The 21,349-nt window shown below is 42.8% G+C and overlaps 1 protein-coding gene across 1 annotated transcript in view; it reads right to left on the bottom strand.

Annotated features, from left to right (window-relative positions):
• The window catches only part of stac3 (SH3 and cysteine rich domain 3), a 45,137-nt gene that overhangs the window by 15,774 nt on the left and 8,014 nt on the right, over nt 1–21,349 (bottom strand). Inside the window, exons 2-7 of the mRNA XM_008115084.3 lie at nt 14,502–14,571; nt 7,983–8,250; nt 4,639–4,736; nt 1,729–1,783; nt 1,537–1,628; nt 1,074–1,140 (exon numbers count right to left, since the gene is read on the bottom strand). Coding sequence (XP_008113291.1) covers nt 1,074–1,140; nt 1,537–1,628; nt 1,729–1,783; nt 4,639–4,736; nt 7,983–8,250; nt 14,502–14,570 — 649 coding nt within the window. The 5' untranslated portion in view covers nt 14,571. The remainder of the gene's footprint in view (nt 1–1,073; nt 1,141–1,536; nt 1,629–1,728; nt 1,784–4,638; nt 4,737–7,982; nt 8,251–14,501; nt 14,572–21,349) is intronic.

Here is a 21,349-nt window from a genome sequence, read left to right as displayed (position 1 = left end):
GGAGTTGAAGTCCAAAACAACTGGAGGACCAAAGGCTGGGAACCATTGCACTATATCATACTTGCACTTTTATCTACCTGTATCTGATAAAAGATGTCCTTTCTAGGAAGGTTCTGGGTCTTTCAGGTATTCTCTTCTCTATTTCTGTCAGACGTTACCATAGAATCACTTTGGAGGATGCAGCAAATTCCTAGATAGCCACACACCCCAAAAAGCAGAGCTTTGGGTATATTCTGAATGGCTTAAAATGGTGATATCATGCTTGCTGGATGAGGATGTCAAGGTAATGATCACCCACCAACCTATCCTGTCCGTCCGTCATCCCCCCCCCCCAACTAGCCCACCTTGATTTGGGCATAGGACATGCTGCAAAAAAGGTTATTTTCCTGGAATGAAGAGTAAAAAGGGATTTGTTTGTTTTTATAAATCACGTAATCCACTTTGAAACAGCCTAAGAGTGGGGCTGTGGTAGCGCAGTGGGCTAAACCGTTACCTACAGAATATCTGCTGATTGGAGGGTTGGCAGTTTGAAGCCGCGAGTCGGGGTGAGCTCCTGCTGTCAGCCCTACCTTCTGCCAACCTAGCAGTTTGAAAGCATGCAATGCAAGTAGATCAATAGGTATCACCTCAGCGGGAAAGTAAAAGGGGCACCCCATGCAATCAGAGATATCTATAGACAACAGGCTCCTCGGCATGGAAAAATGGAACAAAAGCACCTCCCCATGGCTGGAGTTGAGCATCGCTTCCAGACTTCAGAGATGAAAAAGGGAACGGCCTTTACCTTTGTTCTATGTATGGTATGTCATTGTGTTCACTGTGTAAAAGGCATTGAATGTTTGCCTTGTTTGCTCTGAATCCCTCTGGGGAGATAAAGCGAAATATAAATAAAGTGTATTATTATTATTATTATTATTATTATTATTATTTTATGACACAGCAAACAAGATAGATATGCTGGATTTCGTATCACAAAATCACAAGTCGAACATTCCCAAGTGTTTTTTATTATTATTATTATTATTATTATTATTATTATTATTATTATTATTATCTCCCTAAGGACTGGCACTTACCTTCCTCTGGTTTGTTACCCTCTTCCTTAGGGGCCTCTGTTTCCTCCTCCATCATAGCAGCCAATGGCTAAAAAGCAGATAAGGAAATTAATCAAAAGATATTAGTATATCCTTTGCCACATCATTAAGCAATGTGTGTCCAGCATGCCCATTCTTACAGCCTCCACCCCTACCAGCATTTGTCACCACTGGAGATAGTTAGATGGTGGATTTCAGCAGATTCCTTCTCACACCAATCCCACTGCAGAAATCCCCTTTTCTGCACAACCATTGAAAGGAAAAGAACCTTGTTGTATATTACACCTGGAGAAGGGGGCACTAACATACCCGTGGACTCCTACCTCTGTCCTAGGCCTACTTCAGTCCTAATCCTAGCGCCCCAACCTTCAGGTTACTACATTATGAAATACTAAAGCCAGGCACACCCCTTGTGTCCTGACACTTCTCCACACGTAAGGCTTACGTTCTTTTTGTCGTCCTGTCCTTTCTTGCGCTCTTTATTTGCCATGACAACACCCGTCCGCAGCGTCTCAAACACAGGGTCACCTCGGTTAGCTGTGGATTGAAACGGCAAAGAAAAGAATGAGGACCGCAGCTTGCAGTGATGGAAGTTCATCATGGGAGGGCCACCAGAAGTCCATGATGGGCAACTTACCAACTTGTTGGGCACTGTACAACGGGGAGCTGTAAGCACGACGGAAACCTGGGGGCTGCAGAGCAAAGATGAGTGTTAGGCAGCAGCAAATATAACTATGGCAGTGATGAAGACAGTGGCCAACAAAGCCACATCTTGTTCTCAGCTAGCCTTGGAGTGGATAAAAAAGTGTCACTATGAGATACAGTAGAGTCTCACTTATCCAACGCATTTTTGTAGTCAATGTTTTCAATGCATTGTGATATTTTGGTGCTAAATTCGTAAATACAGTAATTACTACATAGCATTAATGTGTAATTAAATACTTTTTCTGTCAAATTTGTTGCATAACATGATGCTTTGGTGCTTAATTTGTAAAATCATAACCTATTTTGATGTTTAATAGGCTTTTTCTTAATCTCTCCTTATTATCCAACATATTCGGTTATCCAACGTTCTGCTGGCCCGTTTATGTTGGATAAGTGAGACTCTACTGTAGTAGGGAAATGAGGGCACTGCTCTTCTAAATAAGAATACTTCCCCCCAAATGATTTTTCCCTTCAGTTTTCATATTTCTAACATTGTAGAGAGGAGGACACTGAAAATGTTTCGCATTTGCTGTACTCACATTCCCATGGTAACCTAGCCCAGCCTCCTCTTTCTTTTGGATGCCTACGTTGTGTTTCTAAATGCTCAACTGAACTTTTAAATTACTGCAATGCTAGGCATTTGGGAACTGCATGTAATTTTTTTTACAGGGGAAGAGAGAATTCCTTTTGGGGACGAAAATGCCCTCATTTTGTCCTATGCCTCTTGCTACACCCTTGCTGAGAGACAGATGTTGATTTATATCATTTTTTTACCATGTCAGAAGCAACTTGAGAACCTATTGCAACTTGCTTCTGGTGTGAAAAAATTGCCATCTACAGAGATGTTGCCCAGGGGACATCCAAATGTGTTAGCTGGGAGGCTTCTCTTATGTCCCTGCAAGCTAGAGCTGACAGACGGAAGCTCACCCCTCTTGCGGATTCGAACCGCAACAGGTCAGCAACCCAACCTTCAGATCAGCAATTCAGTCAGCACAAGGGTTTAAACCATTGCGCTATCGCAACTCACTTTTATATCCTATAGAACACAGAAAGTAGTCTGTTTTTAGAGGGTTTTTTTCCCAAGAAAGAAATTGAAGGGATGTAAAATAGTTTAGAAATCATCAGACCACAGTCAGAAGGGATCCTGAGGGCCATTTAGTCCAGTCCCATAATGCAGGAATCCACAACTAAAGCATTCACTTCTACTTAAAATCTCTGGTAAGTGCATCCTCTCCTTTACTTCACCTATTCTTATTGTTCAACCATATGATCATTTCTAGCAACTGTTATTCATATTTTACAGAATCCCAATTATCACAGGGACAGAAAGGCGGGGGGGGGGGGGGGTGTGAAATATTCTGAACTGGGGCACAGACAGCAAAACAAACACCACACAGGTGTTACCCTTCCCTATGATAGCCAAAGCTTATTTATTTATTTATTTATTCCCAGTATTTATGCTCTGCCCTTCTCACTCCGAAGGGGACTCAGCAGCTTTACAGAACATAGAACACATATACGACAAATATTCGATGCCAATTATACAATTAACAAGGACAGACAACACAGAAGAGGTAAAGGCAGCTTTTCCCATCTTATTTCCAGCGTCTTAGGAGGCTGTGCTCAATTCAGCCATTGGGGGGGGGGGGGGAATATTATCGCTCCATCCTCCATGCCGAGGAGCCTCCTCCCGATTGATGTCCTCAAATGTGTCTCTTTAACCTCCCCGCTAAAAGCGGTACCTATTTTATCTATTTGCATTTCCACTTTCGACCCTCTTAGGTGGGCAGGTGAGCTGGGGCTAATGGTGGGTGCTCATCCTCAACCTGAGCTCGAACTGCTGACCTTTTGATCAGTAGGATCTTTCTGCAGAACAGTGGTTTAGCCTGCTGTGCTAAGCCCGGCCCCAGTATATATATTGGGTTGGAGTTACACTTAAAAAATGTACCTATTCCGACTTACAGACTAATTCAACTTAAGAGCAAACCTACAACACCTTTATTGTTCATAACTTGGGGACTGACTGTATATCAGATCCACAGATATGGAAGTCATACTTATACATACAGACTCAAGCAGTGTGTGTTTAATGACATCAATATTCATGTTTGAGTGTTTTGAAGTCCATACTTTATGAAAGCTTAACTAAAATCGCTAAAAGTGGGCAACTAAACAATGCTGGCTGGTGTAGAGAGAGATACTGATGTCCCCAATTTTCTGATAACTGTTGTAACATATAGCAATATACAACTGTTTAGATTCCCCTGAAATACAAACAGACAGTTTAATTCTTCTCCATAACCACTGCAGTGATTGAACCTGGATTACAATTGCGTTATTGATGGTTCCAGAACAAAACTAAGCAGTTTCTATACTTTTTTCAAGTCTCATTCCATAACCTTGGCTCCAGCCAATTTTTTTAAGTTATTCAACTTCATGATGTACCACACCAAACATCTAACATAAACACACACAAAAAAAAACTTTTTGTTTGATTAAATAGATTCTTGCTGCAAATACTAAGGGATACATGGAATCAGATTATACTTATTCTGTTCCCATCAAAGCAACCAAAGTAATCATTCTTTTCTCAAATTAGCATGCCTTTGTATCTCCTTTGTTGAGAGATAAAGTGGGGTATAAAGAAATATGATGATGATGATGATGATGATGATGATGATGATGATGATGATGATAATAATGCTTCATTGGAAGATCTTATCTTCTTGTTAAGCCTAAACATTTTCCATCTTCATACTGTGGGGCTAATGCAGTTGCAACATTATGTTAGGGACAGCAAACAGCCAGGGCAAGAAACCTTGCATTCAGGGGGAACACTTACAATTTTGCCAAAGCAGCGCTGAAATTCTACATAACCTTGACACTGATGATGAATGTGGGTTTTGCAGTTCTTGCATCTCAGGCCGTATTTGTTGTTGACTACGCAGAAAGAGAGATGGAAAATTAGTTGGGGGCAAGATAGGTCAAGGAATCATGAAGTCTGAACAATTCTCTCTACTCTTCAGGACCAAACTATAGGTGACACCAACATTAAACATTAACTTTTAAAGGAACGCTTGTCTTTGAATCACATAGAAAGTAAAGGGTGTGAAAAAGCCACTTTAAAATACAAAACTAGCATTGCCAGTGGGAAAACTACAGATGGCTTCTATAACTTTAATGGTTGTGCAGAAGCGGAAGATTCAGCAGATTTTGTTTCTTTAATAAAGGTAAAGGTTTTCCCCTGACATTAAGTCTAGTCGTGTCTGATTCTGGGGGTTGGTGCTCATCTCCATTTCTAAGCCGAAGAGCCGCTGTTGTCTGTAGACGCCTCCAAGCTCATGTGGCCAACATGACTGCATGGAGCGCCTTTACCTTCCCACAGGAGCAGTATCTCTTGATCTACTCACATTTGCATGTTTTCGAACTCCTAGGTTGGCAGAAGCTGGGGCTAACAGCAGGAGCTCACCCCCGTTCCCCAGATTTGAACTGCTGACCTTTTGGTCAGCAGGTTCAGCAGCTCTGCGGTTTAACCTGCTGCGCAGAACAATAAGCAACACTTGCAGAATTTTCCGCTTTTACACAACCATTAATGGTACAGGAATCTTCTCCTGTTTTTACTCTGGCAACTCCATACAAAAGTGACAATTTTTTCCCCTTCCATTACAAGCCACTTACCTCCCAGCGAAGGCTTTTCAGTATCTCAAACTAACTAGACGATATTGAGATGGTGATAAGCACTAGAAATAATATTAGAAGAAACCCTAGCAAGGATACTGTATTTCACCACATAATAGTCATGTTTTTCTCCTTGGAGGGGGTGGGGAGTGGGATATAATTATTTTGCAATGGTGACTTACATGGTGAGTCCCTTTGAGGGCACAGCTGTGCAGGTGGGTAAAGTCTCACCCACCTGTGTGGCTGTACTCTGTAGCTATGGAAGGGAAGGTGAGCTCACCTGCTTTGCTGCCTACTTCGCCCCGGTGGCGAAGTGCGTTAAAGCACTGAGCTGGAGACCGAAAGGTCCCAGGTTCAAACACTGGGAGCAGTGTGAGCGGCCGCTGTTAGCTCCAGCTTCTGCCAACCTAGCAGTTTGAAAACATGCCAATGTGAGTAGATCAATAGGTGCCGCTCCGGCGGGAAGGTAACGGCGCTCCATGCAGTCATGCCGGCCACATGACCTTGGAGGTGTCTACAGACAATTCCGGCTCTTCGGCTTAGAAATTGAGATGGGTCAGACATGACTGGACTTAACGTCAGGGGAAACCTTTATCTTTACCTCTCCCCTCCAAGTTACGGTACTCTGTAGTTAGGAGGGAAGAGCCACTTGCCCACCCTCTTACCCCCTCCAAGTTACAGAGGGGACAGATGTGCAGGCAGGTGAAGCATTACCTGCCTGTGTGGCAGTGCCTTTTGGCACAGTATGGCTGGGAACCGAGTCAAGCTGTTGCACCAAAAGGGAAGTTGCCCCCTTAATTTACTCAGGCAGATGAGTTTACAAAGGGTGCAACTTTTATGCAGGGAAGAGCAAAATACAAATTTTGCCTTCCCCCAAATGGGTGGTGGCAGTGCAACTATTATGCAATAGTGAATATTATGCAATGAAATACAGTATATAACTTGCATTTTTTCCCTGAGGGTCCCATTTATACCTTTACTATAACCTTGATTTTACTTTAACTGTCAAGGCTACATCTTCTAGAATCACGGAGTTCATAGTCTGGTCACAGGCACCAGAGGACTTCTTTAGCTGAAAATTATCCGTCTCCCTTAACTACCAGCCCCAGCTTTCCATGGAATGTTGCCACAGCAGTCAAAATAGAAATATAGCCTTATAATTGAATAGTATGAATGGGCCCCACAATCACTAGGGCTAGAACTGCATGCATTCAATTTCCACATGTAGATCCTTTTCCACTTGGAACTATGAAGTAGATTTTTACACTTTGGACTTGGTCCAGCCACCCTGTTTGCATACTGGTCCCTCTTACATGGGAAGCCTATAAAAAATATCCTGTTAACTCTGGGGCTGATTGACCTAAGTACCAAGGGGTGTCTTTTCACGCCAGAGCTAACATTTGGTAGAGGGGAGCAACTGCCTCATATAGTAGATTTTGATTAGTATGATTAGTATGAATCTGCAGCAAGTTGTTATTGATTCATTTGTTTCTTTGGGTTGTTGTATGTCTTTCGGGCTGTGTGACCATGTCCCAGAAGTATTCTCTCCTGACGTTTCGCCCACTTCTATGGCAGGCATCCTCAGAGGTACCTCACAACCTTTGAGGATGCCTGCCATAGATGTGGGCGAAACGTCAGGAGAGAATACCTCTGGAACATGGTCACACAGCCTGAAAGACATACAACAACCCTGTGATCCCGACCATGAAAGCCTTCGACAACACATTTGTTTCTTTGTTTATTTACTATATCTTTACTCCAAGCAAGATGGCAAGTTGCTTGTGCTGTGGGATGTTGCAGTTTATGTGTCAAAATAACTTAGATATCATAGATAGCTTTAGATAGCATACACTTTGGTTTAGCAAGAATGCATTATTTGTGTTAAATGATCTGTGGATAAGACATTCATCTTCACAACATAGAATAGGTAGTGTGTGGTGAGAGAAGGGAAAATTATACTTTTCAGACATACTCTATCTACCTGTCTCTCTATCTCTCTATATACACACACAGCTCATACTTTTGCCATTGGTTGGTGCTCAGAGGCCTCCAAAGCTATATCTTCTCTGCTACTGAGGCCTAAATACAGTTGCTGGGCTCAGTTACTAGAACCAAAGCCACTTTTTGCTGAATGGTAAATCAATATGTAATCCTACTGATTCAAAACACAGCTGGATCAGCTATTGGATTTAGATTTAGATACTTCACTTTACCACAAAACCATATCTTCGCTGTTCTTGTTACCTCCAAGTACTTCCCCTCTTCTAACTCTGCAATAAGCTTTCCAACCCAATTAACTATCTTTGTACCGTATCTTTAAAAGCAAGATAGCATACAGAAGGGCATAAAAACTCTCCGCAGTGAAAAGAGAGATTGTGCTCTGCCCACTATGTCCTTGTAAAAGACCCTGAAATCCCATTATAAGGGGGGAAACAATGGAAATAAGGTAGGAACCTCCAACCACCACCATTCCCTCATAGCTTGGTTTCCTCAAGCAATAAGACTCACGGACAATCATGCGGGCACAGACGTCACAGAACTTGGGCTTCTTGAAGTAATGATCCTTGAACTTGTGAGGTTTGTCATTCACGGGTTTTTCCGGCTCAGGTGGTGGTTCAGGCTCTTCCTCCTCCTCCTCCTCTTCTTCTTCATAGATGTAGTAGATCGGTCCCCCTGAAGGGCTGACCAGCTCTCCATTGGCCTGTGGCTCCTCCGGGGCAGCATCTTCCTCTTCTTCATTGGGCTTACGTTGGAAAATCTGCTTTAGCCGCTGCAGCTGAGGATCCGGAGCGGGTGGGGTGGGGGGAAGGCAGGGCGGGATGGGGTAGGGGCGGATGGACAATCAGCGCTTGATAGATGCCAACAAGGAACCGTGGCAAGGCAACCACAGCCATTGGCATGCACACTCCCAACTTGTCCACAACTAGCTCAAAAAAGGAGGCAAACTAATACAGAAACAAAAACCACATTCAGGATATCCCTGTAGGACCCTGTGGCAAAAGGGGGGGGGGGGAGTATCCTGCAAATAGAAGCCCAAAAACTACATAATAAAAGCAGAGACACCATTTGCATGCAGCACTTTTTGCCTTCAACACTACTCAGAAGGTGGTCTGCAGCAATGAAGCCAGCTAGATGCAAATGGAGAACCACAGAGCAAGAGTAGCATTGTACACTCCAACCATCATGCCACAGAATTTTAAACTAGTGAAGAAAGGGAGAAGGATTCAGAGAGAGCTTCTGTGTGTGCATTTACTTTGCTTAACCACATGCTTGTAAACCAGTGATTCTCAACCTGAGGTCCCCAGATGTTTTTGGCCTTCAACTCCCAGAAATCATAACAGCTGGTAAACTGGCTGGGATTTCTGGGAGTTGTAGGCCAAAAACATCTTGGGACCCCAGGTTAAGAACCACTGTTGTAAACCAACTTTTTAATGTTACTTTCAAAGTCTAATAGGTGCTAATAACTGGAGTTTATGAACATCAATGATTTGGCTTCTATCAGGAAGATGTTGCCCAATAAAGTGTCATATTTCAATGTTTTTGTCATTATGCTGTTTTGATTCTATAAAAGGCAATTTTGTTAAAATATTTTATCAATCCATTTGGAATTGCTCAGGGCGCTTCCAGAAGTGCCAAATAGTGGGATTTCTAAGAAGGGCAAAAAATAATAAAATAAAAACAAAACCACTGAGCAGGTCCCCACACTGACCTGCTAGTCCCAGGATTTCTTCCCCTGCCATCCTCACTGGCCTTCCTTCTGTGTCTTGGGATAAAATGGAGGGCAGATGGGGGCATCCGCCTGAAGGTTTTTAAAATTTATATATATATATATTTATGATTATGCGCCGATCCATATATGTGCATATGCACATATTCTAATAGAATGACTACAAGCATATTCACATATGCGAACTGGGCATGTTTAGCCTGCAGAAGAGAAGGCTAAGAGGAGACATGATAGCCATGTACAAATATGTGAGGGGAAGTCATAGGGATGAGGGAACAAGCTTGTTCTCTGCTGCCCTGCAGACTAGGACGCGGAACAATGGCTTCAAACTACAGGAAAGGAGATTCCACCTGAACATCAGGAAGAACTTCCTCACTGTGAGAGCTGTTCGACAGTGGAACTCTCTCCCCCGGACTGTGGTGGAGGCTCCTTCTTTGGAGGCTTTTAAGCAGAGGCTGGATGGCCATCTGTCGGGGGTACTTTGAACGAGATTTCCTGCTTCTTGGCAGGGGGTTGGACTGGATGGCCCATGCGGTCTCCTCCAACTCTACTATTCTATGATTCTATGATATGCAAATCAGCACATAATGGAGGGAACTAAATATTTCTGCCAGATTTCTCCCTCCCCTAATTATTGATTAAAGTTCTGTTTGCAATGTTTACAGTGTTAATTAAAGAGTTTCAGAGAGTTCTAATGGTTCTCGGTCCGTGCTTCCTTTCAATCAGCTGTGTGTCTGTTTAACAGCTCAATCTGCTGATCAGCTGTTTCAGGCTTTTTAAAAGCCTGACATCAGCTGGGGCAGTTTCTATGGGCAGGTGGGGAAGGAAAGCATGTGTTTTTGGCATGCAAGGTCACACAGACATGTGAAGATCTGCATCTTTCAGCCAAAAATGGGATAAAAGGGGGCCTTTTTATCCTGTGGCTTCCCTCCTTTCTAGCTCATCGTTACGAGTTTTTCAGTGACATTGTCTAGCAACCCCCCCCCCATTTTGAAATGGAAGCTCTCATGATTAAGGTACTATGTAGATAAGGCCTCAGACTACCTATGATTGCTTTTAATTTTCTTAATCTTAATCCAAAATAGTGCAGCCTGTGCAATACACCAGGATGGAGTTGGGCAAGGTGAAGGAGTGTGCCTCTGATCCAGAAGTTGCTACTGCTGCCAGGGAGAGTGCAAAAAATCTTAGGACAGCAACAAGCTGGAAAGTGTGGAGTCAGCAGCAGGGAGACAGCCACACATCCCCTTTCCTAAGGCTATGATTGTTAATATGTCCATATCCCAGGGGAGAGAACCAGTCAACACATCCTTCCATATGTATGTGCACATTCTGGGAGTCTCTGGGGATCTTCAAAACTGGCTGTTTCATGAAATATGGAAAATCTTGCAGCCATTGGGTTGCTGCCCCAGCAGCTGTATGTATCACCAAAAGGCATTCCTGGAGTGTGTCCCATATATTTCCAAGTAACGTATTGAAATACTTAGGCATTGCTCATGGAAGCTATATAATCTTCAGAGCAATAGGGGAAAAAGAGGTTGCTGCTCCAGTTTACAATAGAGGTTGTAACAACAATAATAGCAACACACAATTTGTGGCATGCTTCAACAAGGGTCTGAGGATGTGGTAATCTCAAATCAGAATCAAATTAGTCAAATTGTGCAATTCTCTATATTTTGCTGGGAGCGGGGGCGGGGGTGTTGGACAGGGATGGGGGTCAATTCTATGCCTCAGACAGTCTCTGGGTATCAAACAAATAACCTTTAAAACTGTGGCATAGACACCGAGAACTGGGAAGCTCTGGCCCTTGAGTGCTCTAGCTAGAGGTCAGCTGTGATCAGCAGTGCTGTGGAATTTGAAGAGGCACAAATGGAGGGGAAAAGAGGAAGGTGCATCAAACCAACCCTGATCAGGACCACCTTCCACCTGGAAACCAAAGTCCTCACTGTGGAAGAACATGTGGGTCAAAAATAGGGCTATACAATCACCTACATATCCACCGCCAGGATACTACACCTGGAAGACAATCATACTCAGGCATCAAGGGATTGCCTAAGTAAGTAAGTACAACACCCATCAGAACTTGAAAGAATGAGCGCAGTGCAGCAACAATAAGGAGCAGAGGCACGTTTGAATTTAGAAACTGCCAGAGAACTGAAAATATATTGCTATAGGTTTAGCTGAATTAGAAGCAGATATATGGGCACCTTGGTGTTTTGTGCATCTACTGCAGAAAGAGTGGTTTTGCTATTGGTTTTCCCACTTGGTTTTACCTAGCTTCCCCTATGCTCTGCTTTTGTGTTTGTGAATACACGTGGATACTACAAAGACTGCAGGAGACTACAGTACTCTTCCATTCAAAGAAAATAATTCCTTGAAGTGCTACCCCCAGATCCAGTTTCACGGACGGAAGTGGAAGGCGAAACCTTAACATTTGCTTTTCATGTACGTGTGACTGTTTTGTTCAATCAAACTTATATCTTTTAAAGAAAAACTTCTGTAGTTCCTGGGAGACTTACTGGGGGGGGGGGGGGGTACTTCTCATTTCCAAGATTTCCTTGTTCTCCCAAGATCCTTAATTTACAAATATGTAAAGGTCTCTAGGAAGCATTTCCCTTTTGAGAGCCAAATTCAGAGAATGTAGTAATGGGTGTTATTTTCATAGACACATATATTTACTTGCAGATTATCCCTCATTTTAATCTCTCATTTTAAATATGTAAGGGGGGGCAACTTTGACAAAGTACGATTTTGAATGAGAGAATTTGTCCAGGAAGTTGAATCTAATACACCTAAAAGTGTCTTCAAATGTTATAGGCATCAACAGTGTGTGGTGTATGAAAGTGGATCATACACTATTTGCACTTCCATGTTCTTTTCTGAAAGGAAACTCAAACAAGGAAGTTACACAAGCTGTATTGCTAAAAAAAAACCTTTTCACTGTGTGAAAATCCTTCCAAATATGCCCAGTGGTTCTTCCTGTAATGCCCAAACCTTCCTAGGCTCTGCCAGTTCTTCCAAATTCAGAGCAACTTCTATAGAATTATGCAGTTTGAAAACATTTGTATGGCACAATATATAGTCTTCTTTTGCCTCCCATGCAGAACTTTGACCTCCTGTTGCAAAATTCCCAGCATGCATGGCATTCAGACCAGGATCCATAATAATTCAAACCCCTAAGAGCTATGGTTTTGCTTACTTTAAAGGGGTTTGGATTTGTGTTTCTTGAACAGCGAATTTCCTTGTGCCGCAACAACCCACAAGTGTCACAGACATGGCCTTTAGAAACATTTGGACTTAAAAACATTTTGTTTCTTTTCCCTTTTTAAAAATCTGGTATCTCATTGGAATTAGAGCTAAGGTAGCTGGTGGGAGACCAACCAACTTTAGTGGCTGAAGGAGCAAACTATATGGGAGGCAGTGAAAGGCTTCCTAACTATAGGTGAGATAAGCAGGACTGGATCTAAGAGGGTTAAGGATCGATTTTGATTGAACACAAACAGAAGCAACTTGAGGGTTAAAGTGTGACAATAGATCCAGATAACAGGGGAGGCATGGAGTCTTCTTCACTGGAGGCATTGAAGCAGCAGAAGCTGAAACAGCTTTTGGCGATTATCTATCTTTTGATCTTCTGCATAAAGAGGGTTGGAGCTAATGGTCTTTGATGGTAGTTTTCAACTTTTTGCCTGCCATCTTTTTGGAATCAAATTCCCCCAGTTCGGGATCTTCCAAGAGTTGAAGTACAGAATATAATGGGGGAGGATATGCACCAAGGTGAAGAATTACTGGCTGATAAGGGACCTCATCATAGGAAGAAATTTCAGCGTTGTCAGAGGCTTTCGCTCTAGTTGAGCCACAGAGCTTCACACCGCCCATCAGATGACGCAGGCTCACTTCTAGCAGGGCTCAGTAGCTCAACTGGGGTGAAAGCATCCTACGACACTGTGCTGGCAACATAGGAGTCTCTCCATGTTCCATTCGAAACAACGGGGCTAGTGTGGGGGCTGCCACATGGCAACACTTCCCCACATGTGATGGGGAAATGTCGCTGCTGGTGCGGATTGCCGGGATTGCCCCGTTGCTGATTTGCAACATCATCAATACAAGGACTCCTTTTAACTCAGTGGTTCTCATCCTGGGGTACCCAGATGCTTTTGGCCTACAACTCCCAGAAATCCCAGCCAGTTTATCAGCTGTTAGGATTTCTTGGAGTTGAAGGCCAAAAACATCTGGGGACCCCAGGATGAGAACCACTGTTCTAACTCTTCACTACTATAAATTTACCACCATGGTGACTTCTATTGGGCATGACAAGGCTGAATCTATACTTGTGTGCTCTCATGCAAGGAGAAATGTGGGGATTGTGCAATGAAAAAGGAGCAAGCAAAATCCTCATCACTGCTGATTATGTCACTCTGTAGCAGTGATTTTCAAATTCCAGTCCTCCAGGCATTTTGTTCTCCAACTACTAGAAGCCTCAGCTGCCTTGGCCAATGATCAAGGAGCCAAAGTTCAAAGCTTCTGGAGGACCAGAGTTTGCAAAACACTGCTCTAGATTGAAACCAGCCTAGCTTTTTAGCTTTTCATAGAAAAGATAATGACAATGCTTTTTTAAAAAAAAAATAGGACAAAGAAAATACAACCAGCTGGAGAAGGGCGGTTTAATTTTTACAAAATTACTAAAGGTTTTCAGGCTGTTTGGCAACCAAACAAGAGTAGCATCCAAAAGTTTGGATCATCCCAAAATCCTTGCTCATTGGCCACAATGAGAATGATTTATGGGAGTTGCATTTCCAAACCAGATAAGATAACCTACCCCTATCTAATGGTGACCTTCTGTTCAAGAAAACATGTTTGGAAAAATCCCATTAGACATGCCTGAAAAGGTTACTTTGGATCATGGCCATGAATGAGAACTTTGCTTTAAAATGTAAAGGCTGGACAAACTGGCCGAACAGAAGATCTAATGTTAAGGAAAACCACAAGACAATGAAGCAGCAATCATAATTTTTGATGTCACCAAAAGCATAAAGTAACAGAGAGGTGTTAGCAGGCAAATAAATGATTTTTGACATCACAAGTTGGGTTTGGCTTTAATGGAAAGGAGGGTATATGCCCTTCTTTGATTGGTTGCAGCCTTCATGATCAAACAGGCCACTTTCAGAAGGCTCTGGCATCAAAGGACATGCTGTAGGAGGACAGCATCTCTCCAGACAGACCTTATGGCTGATTGTGTAGGAATTGGGACACAAAGGTGGGGGTCACTCCCCATCCTCCTGGAATTAACCCACAACTGCACTTACCCCTTCTGTGGATTTCCCCCCTTCAGATGTGGGTGATGCGGGTGGCTCAAGGACCTCTTTTTCTGTCATACTGCATGGAGAAAAAAATATAGGCCAATGTGAAAAGGTAAATAGGCAACCCTCTCTTGTTCAAGAGTCGAAGTCATGTAGAAAAACCTCATTTCAAGATCTGTGCAGTTTAGAGATGGGTGAGAATTTATCCCAGTTTTTCCAACAAGGATTTACAAAAACATCTCTGCATATGCAAGGAAAGGAATACATTAACATGGGAAAATCACAAATGAATGTAGTCAGCATTCCATATTTGCTGGGTTTAGGTGCACAGTGTTTTTTTTTAATCTAAGAGAAAGTTTAGCTCTTCCAGTATAACTCTGTGGTCAACTTATCTTTACTTGTAAAGTAGAGGTACTTCAGCATTTAATGCATCCACAGGAGAAGACAGGCTTCCAGTGTCTTACTGAGATGGCAGCATATAGCCTTGGATATTTTAATCACTCATCGGGTTACTGTGAGTTTTCCGGGCTGTATGGCCATGTTCCAAAAGCATTTTCTCCTGATGTTTCACCCACATCTGTGGCAGGCATCCTAAAAATTGTGAGGTCTGTTGGAAACTAGGTAAGTGGAGTTTATATATCTGTGGAATAATGTCCAGGGTGGGAGAAAGAACTCTTGTCTGTTGGAGGCAAGTGTGATTAGTATTGAAAAGCCTTGGCACTTCAAAATCTGGCTGATTCCTGCCTGGGAGAATCCATGGCCATACAGCCCGGAAAACTCACAGCAACCAAGTAATTCCAGCCATGAAAGACTTCAACAGCACAAGATTTTTATCCTTTTGGTCTATATAGGTCCTTGCTAATCTATCACAACAATTTCAGTTTTCACAGGAAAACATTAATTTTTGCATTGTTTTACAGAAAAAGTCAGGTTCCCACATATTGTGGAATATGGAACTTTACCCCATTACTTCCAAAAGACCTCTTTCCCTCAGTAAATATTTTTGGAGTCTGGAAAGAAGACCAAATTCAACAGCAATTTTGCCATTGCAAGCAACTTCCTCCATATATTGAGTTCTGGGTAATAAATTTAACATTTGTTATATCTTTATTTATAACTAGCCTCCTTTTGTTTTGTGGAGACCTTCCAAAATATGAGCCATCAATGAAATTTATGAATGAGTAAGCAAGGTTACTCAGTGGTAAATAATCTCAACTCATGCTCACACATGATTGAAGAATCCCACTCTCGTTAGAAGGAAGCTTCAGCCACCAGCCCTTCCTTACAAAGCAAATTTGTGCATTGTTAAACAGCTTGACAATCTAGCCTATTGGTCTAACTGTGATCATAAATGAGTACTCCAGGGTCTCTTTTGCCAGAAGAGTCTTTCCAACTACCAGTAACTTGATCCTTGAAAGAAAAACCATTGGATTATTGAACCAGGGATCTTCTTCATGCAAATCATATCTCTCTCACAAATTGATAGTTTCCCCATCTCCTTTAAGATGTTAAATCGTGCAGGAAAGGTTTCAGGACTAGTTATGTAACAGAGACAACTTTGGTCACTATGGTGAATGACCTATGCAGAGAACTGGACAGGGGAGTGTATCCTTGTTGGTTCTCCTTAACCTCTCAGCAGCTTTCAGTACTATTGACCGTGGTATCCTTCTGGCTCACTCACTGAGATGGGACTTGCACTGTTTTACAATGGCTTAGTTCCTTCCTGGATGGGGCAAACTCAGAAGTTGGTATTAGGGGACACGTGCTTGAACCCCTGGCATTTGGCCTGTGGGGTCCCTCAGGGCTCTGGTTTGTCCCTATGTAGTTTAATATATACATGAAACCACTGGGGAAAGTCATTGAGAGGTCTGGAGTGCGGTGTCATCTATACGCAGATGACACCTAGCTCTTCTCACCTAAAGCCGAGGAAGCTGTCCTGTTCTAAACCAATATCTATCATCAGTAATGGACTGGATGAAGCCAAAAAAAACTTAATCCAAACAAGACAGAGGCGCTCTTAGTTAGTTGAAAGGCAGATCAGGCAACAGGGATCCAGCCTGTGCTGATAGAGTTACATTCCCTCTGAAGACACAGGTCCACAGTTTGGGGTTACACCTGGACTCAGCATTGAAACTGGAAGTGCAGGTTTTTGGCGGTGGCCAGAAGTGCCTTCACACATTTAAAACTTGTGTGCCAACTGCACCTGTTCCTTGAGATACCAGATTTGGAATGGCAGTACGTGCCTTACATCCCATTTGGATTACTGTAACACACTATACACTATGCATTTGAAGAGTGTTTCGAAACTTCAGCTGGTCCAAAGAGCTGTGGTCAGATTGCTAACTAGAGCTGGCTACAAAGAGTGTACGACCCCCCGTTTCAATAGCTCTGCTGGCTGCCAGTCTGTCTCCAGGCACAATTCAATGGGTTGGTTATGACCGATAAAGCCCTACATTGATCAGGTTCAAACGGAGCCCCCAGATGGCGTAGTGGACTAAGTGACTTGAAGGTTGGGTTGCTGACCTGAAAGCTGCCAGGTTCGAATCCCACCTGGGGAGAGTGTGGATGAGCTCCCTCTATCAGCTCCAGCTCCATGCGGGGACATGAGAGAATCCTCCCACAAGGATGGTAAAAACATCAAAACATCCGGGCGTCCCCTGGGCAACGTCCTTGCAGACGGCCAATTCTCTCACTCCAGAAGCAACTCCGGTTGCTCCTGACACGAAAAAAAATCAGGTTCAGACTACTTGACAGATCACACCTCCTGGTACAAACCTGCCCAGGCCCTGAGATCCTCAGGAGAGGCTCTTCTCTCAGTCCCACGACCATCGCAAGCACAGTTGATAGGACCGTGAGAGAAGGCCTATTCGATGACGGCCCTTGACTCTGAAACTCCCTACATAAGGAAGCCAGAATGATCTCCTGCTTGCTCTCCTTCCAGCAGCAGGCTAAAAAATATTCTCAGGCAGGCTTTTAAATAAGGAAGTTTTTAAGATCGAGCCAGAGTGGAGTGGGGTTTTATTTATTCTTAATAGGTTTTTAATGGTTTTAACTGTTTATTTTAAGTAGTATTTGGCTTAGTTCTATCTTGTTTATAGTCTTTAGGTTTGATATTGTATATTGCACTGTTTGTAGCACTGTATGCTGCTTTGAGTTTCTTTTAAGAGGAAAAGTGGCTTATAAATAAATATAACAACAAAAACAACAAAAATAAAAGAATTGAGAATAACTATAGGGAATTTGTTATCTATCTATGCCTTTGAAAATGTGCATGCACTTGCACACATGCACAGTCATCATTCCCTGTCTGTGTATGGGCTCTAATTCCAGTTTCTTCTGTTATCTTATGATTGTTAAAGTAAAATATCGGACTGAGAGCCCTTCCACATAGCCATATAACCCAGAATATCAAGGCTGAAAAATCCCACAATATCTGCTTTGAACTGGGTTATCTGAGTCCATACTGCCATATATTTTAGTTCAAAGCAGAAAATGTGGGATTTTATTCAGCTGTGTGGAAGGGGCCTAAGACACTAACTATAAAGTTTGGATTTGTCTCCCAGTATGGAACTATGGGGCCACCAGTGGCGCAGCAGGTTAAGCTGCTGAGCTGCTGAACTTGCTGACCGAAAGATTGTCAGTTCGAATTGGGGGAGTGGGGTGACCTATCACTGTTTAGCCCCAGCTTCTGACAAGCTAGCAGTTTGAAAATATACAAATGTGAGTAGATCAACAGGTACCGCTCCAGCGGGAAGGTAACGGCGTTCCATGTAGTCATGCCAACCAAATGACTTTGGAGGCATCTCTGGACAACGTTGGCTCTTTGGCTTAGAAAAGGAGATGAGCATCAACCCCCAGAGTCGGACACAAGTAGACTTAATGTCAAGGGAAAACCTTTACTTTTTAATCTATGGAACTGGAAAACCACCTCTGAGTATTCCTATCAAATGAATGGGGTTGCCTTTGATCAAGAGATGACTTGAAGGCACATATGGCGGTGCTGGGGCTGGGTAGCAAATAACATCCTTAACAAATTTACAACTAGCAAATCCTAGCAAAAGCTGACTTAAGGCCCTTCTACACAGCTGTGTACAATAACTGGATTATATGGCAGTGTGGACTCAGATAATCCAGTTCAAAGCAGATACTGTGGATTATCTGCCTTGATATTTTGGGTTATATGGCTGTGTGGAAGGGCCCTAAGAAGTTATAGTGATGTTAGTCATCTGCGTACTGGATATCAGAATGCCCTCTCTAAAAATACCAGCTGAATCACCTGAAATGTTATAGTATATCCAGTTTTGTAGAAATTGGTACAAAATGTCTGTGATCTTCTCTGGTCAGACTGAAGACTATTACACTGGGCAGAACTTTGGCCTGGCAGAAGCAAGATAAATAGCAGTCTGGTATAGCTAAGGATTTGAACGACATAGCAAATTAAATGCCAGCAAGAAAAAGGAGCATTCTGGCCCAAGGACACAGAAATGGGATTTTAGGACAGCTAAATGGGATTTTGCTTCCTCTCTTTTCCTCTCACTTCTCTGAAATCACCAATCATTGCAGGAACTCTTACAAAGCTACCTAACCCACCTTGGATGATTTGTGACAAGTTCAGGGAAATGTTTGATTATCCAGCAAAGGCCGCATACACGTATCTGTCAGCTTTTGCAGAAGGGATCACTCACATTTTCTGTGCACCCTCCCCAGAAAAGCTCCCATGCAGACGCCCACACAGCACATACAATTTAACACACTACAGAAAAGCAGCTCAGCAAATCAGGTTTGAAACATACTGGCAGCCCTCTAGCTCAAGCTGAACCCTGAAGGAGTAAATTCTTAGAGGAGGAGGACATGTAGGAGGACATGAGCACATCTGGGCTCCCCTTGCTGAGACTGAGTGGAGAAACCTCCCCAGTAGGCCTGATGCAAATTTCTCACCTCAGCTAGGAAGGTGAAACCTATATGGGGATATTTAGAGGACAAAGTAAAAGGAGGTTCTCCTGCATTCCCAATGATCTTTACTTGGGGTTCAACCTAACACCTTGAATGGTCATGTGTTCATTAGGCAGAAAAAATGTGGAAAGATCCAGAATGGGTGACATGTGGCTCAATAACAGCCTATGTGAAAAAGATCATGGGGTCTTAGTGGACGTGTTGAATGTGAGCCAACAAGGTAATGCAGCAGATAAAAAATCCAACGGGGTTTTGGGTTGTATCAAAAGGAGTATAGATCAAGGGAAGGCATGGCACCCCTCTATTCTGCTTTGGTCAGACCTCACCTGGAATACTGTGTCCAATTTTGGGCATCACAATTAAAGAGAGATATTGACAAGCTGGAAGGTGTATAGAGGAGGGTGACTAAAATGATCAAAGGTTTGGAGACCATGCCTTATGAGGAGCGGCTTTAAAAGCTGGGTATGTTTAGCCTGCAGAAGAGAAGGCTGAGAGGAGACATGATAGCCATATACAAATATGTGAGGATAGCTACAGAAGAGAAGGTTGAGAGGAGACATGATTCCCATGTTTAAATATTTGAAAGGATGTCATAAGTTAGATGGAACAGTCTTGTTTTCTTGTACCCTGGCGATTAGGACTTGGAGCAATGGGTTCAAATTACAGGAAAGGAAATTCTACCTGAACATTAGGAACAACTTCCTGACTGTACAAGCTGTTCAGCAGTGGAACTCTCTGCCTCAGAGTGTGGTGGAAGCTCCTTCTTTGGAAGCTTTTAAACAGAAGCTGGATGGCCATCTGTCAGGGGTACTTTGTGCTTTTCCTGCATAGCAGGGGGTTGGACTGGATGACCCATGCAGTCTCTTACAACTATATGATTCTATGATTCATTGCAAGATGTGCTTTACAATGAACAAAAGAGGCAGGGGAGCTACTGGTAAAACAGTAGTTCATAGGCCACCAGACCCAGTACCCTATATGATGATGATGATGATAATGATGATGATGATGATGTCAGCTGCAAAAGGCTACCCTACTTGGATCTGAACGCATTATTCGCCGATATATCACATAGTCCTAGACACTTGGGATGTGTCCAACGTGTGATCCAAAACAATAGCCAGTATAGTTATCTTGTTTGCTGTATACTAATCTGTTGTGTATCAAATACTACTACTACTACTAATAATAATAATAATCATCATCATCATCATACTTTATTTATAACCCGCCCTCGCTCCCCAAAGGGACTCATGGTGCCTATACCCCATTTTAAACAGTGCTTTCACTAACAATGCTAAAAGTTACCTTTAAAGCTGGATTACAGCACTAGAAGCAGGAAAGAGCTGATCATGAATCTGAACATGTATCATCCATCCAAACTTAGTTTTGGAATCAATTTAGACAAGCGCAATTATCAGAATTTAACTTTTTCACAGTCTGCAAAATTTGTTCAAATTGGTACACAGACAAAATTAGTTACTAATCAGAATCATGTTTTCAAAACAAATGGTTTTTCATTAATGGTAAGGAAGGACCTTTGAACTTAATTAACAGAAAATCTCCTCTGTCTCTAGCCACCTGTGGTGAACAGCAAACTGAGTTGTCCCTTTTCACGGGATGTAAAATAAATGTGATCACTATGCTCTATGCATTCATTGTCTTGTGGGAGTGTCAGCCCAAAACGAGGTAACAAGTGATGACAAAGACTAGAATACATATAATATAAGGAGCTCTCTCCCCCTTGATGGATTGTCACCTTGTCATGGTGAGGGGGCTTGTGTGTTCCAATGAACCTGTGGGCATAACCACCGGAGTCATGCACTATAAGGGAGGACCACAGGGGAGGTTCCAGACCAAGCACAATCTGAAGACCTCAACGGTGGATTAGGCGGAAGATA

This window comes from Anolis carolinensis, chromosome 2 (assembly GCF_035594765.1).
Source record: "Anolis carolinensis isolate JA03-04 chromosome 2, rAnoCar3.1.pri, whole genome shotgun sequence".
NCBI classification, from domain to species: Eukaryota; Metazoa; Chordata; class Lepidosauria; order Squamata; family Dactyloidae; genus Anolis; species Anolis carolinensis.
This window is presented reverse-complemented; position numbering and strand designations above follow the sequence as displayed.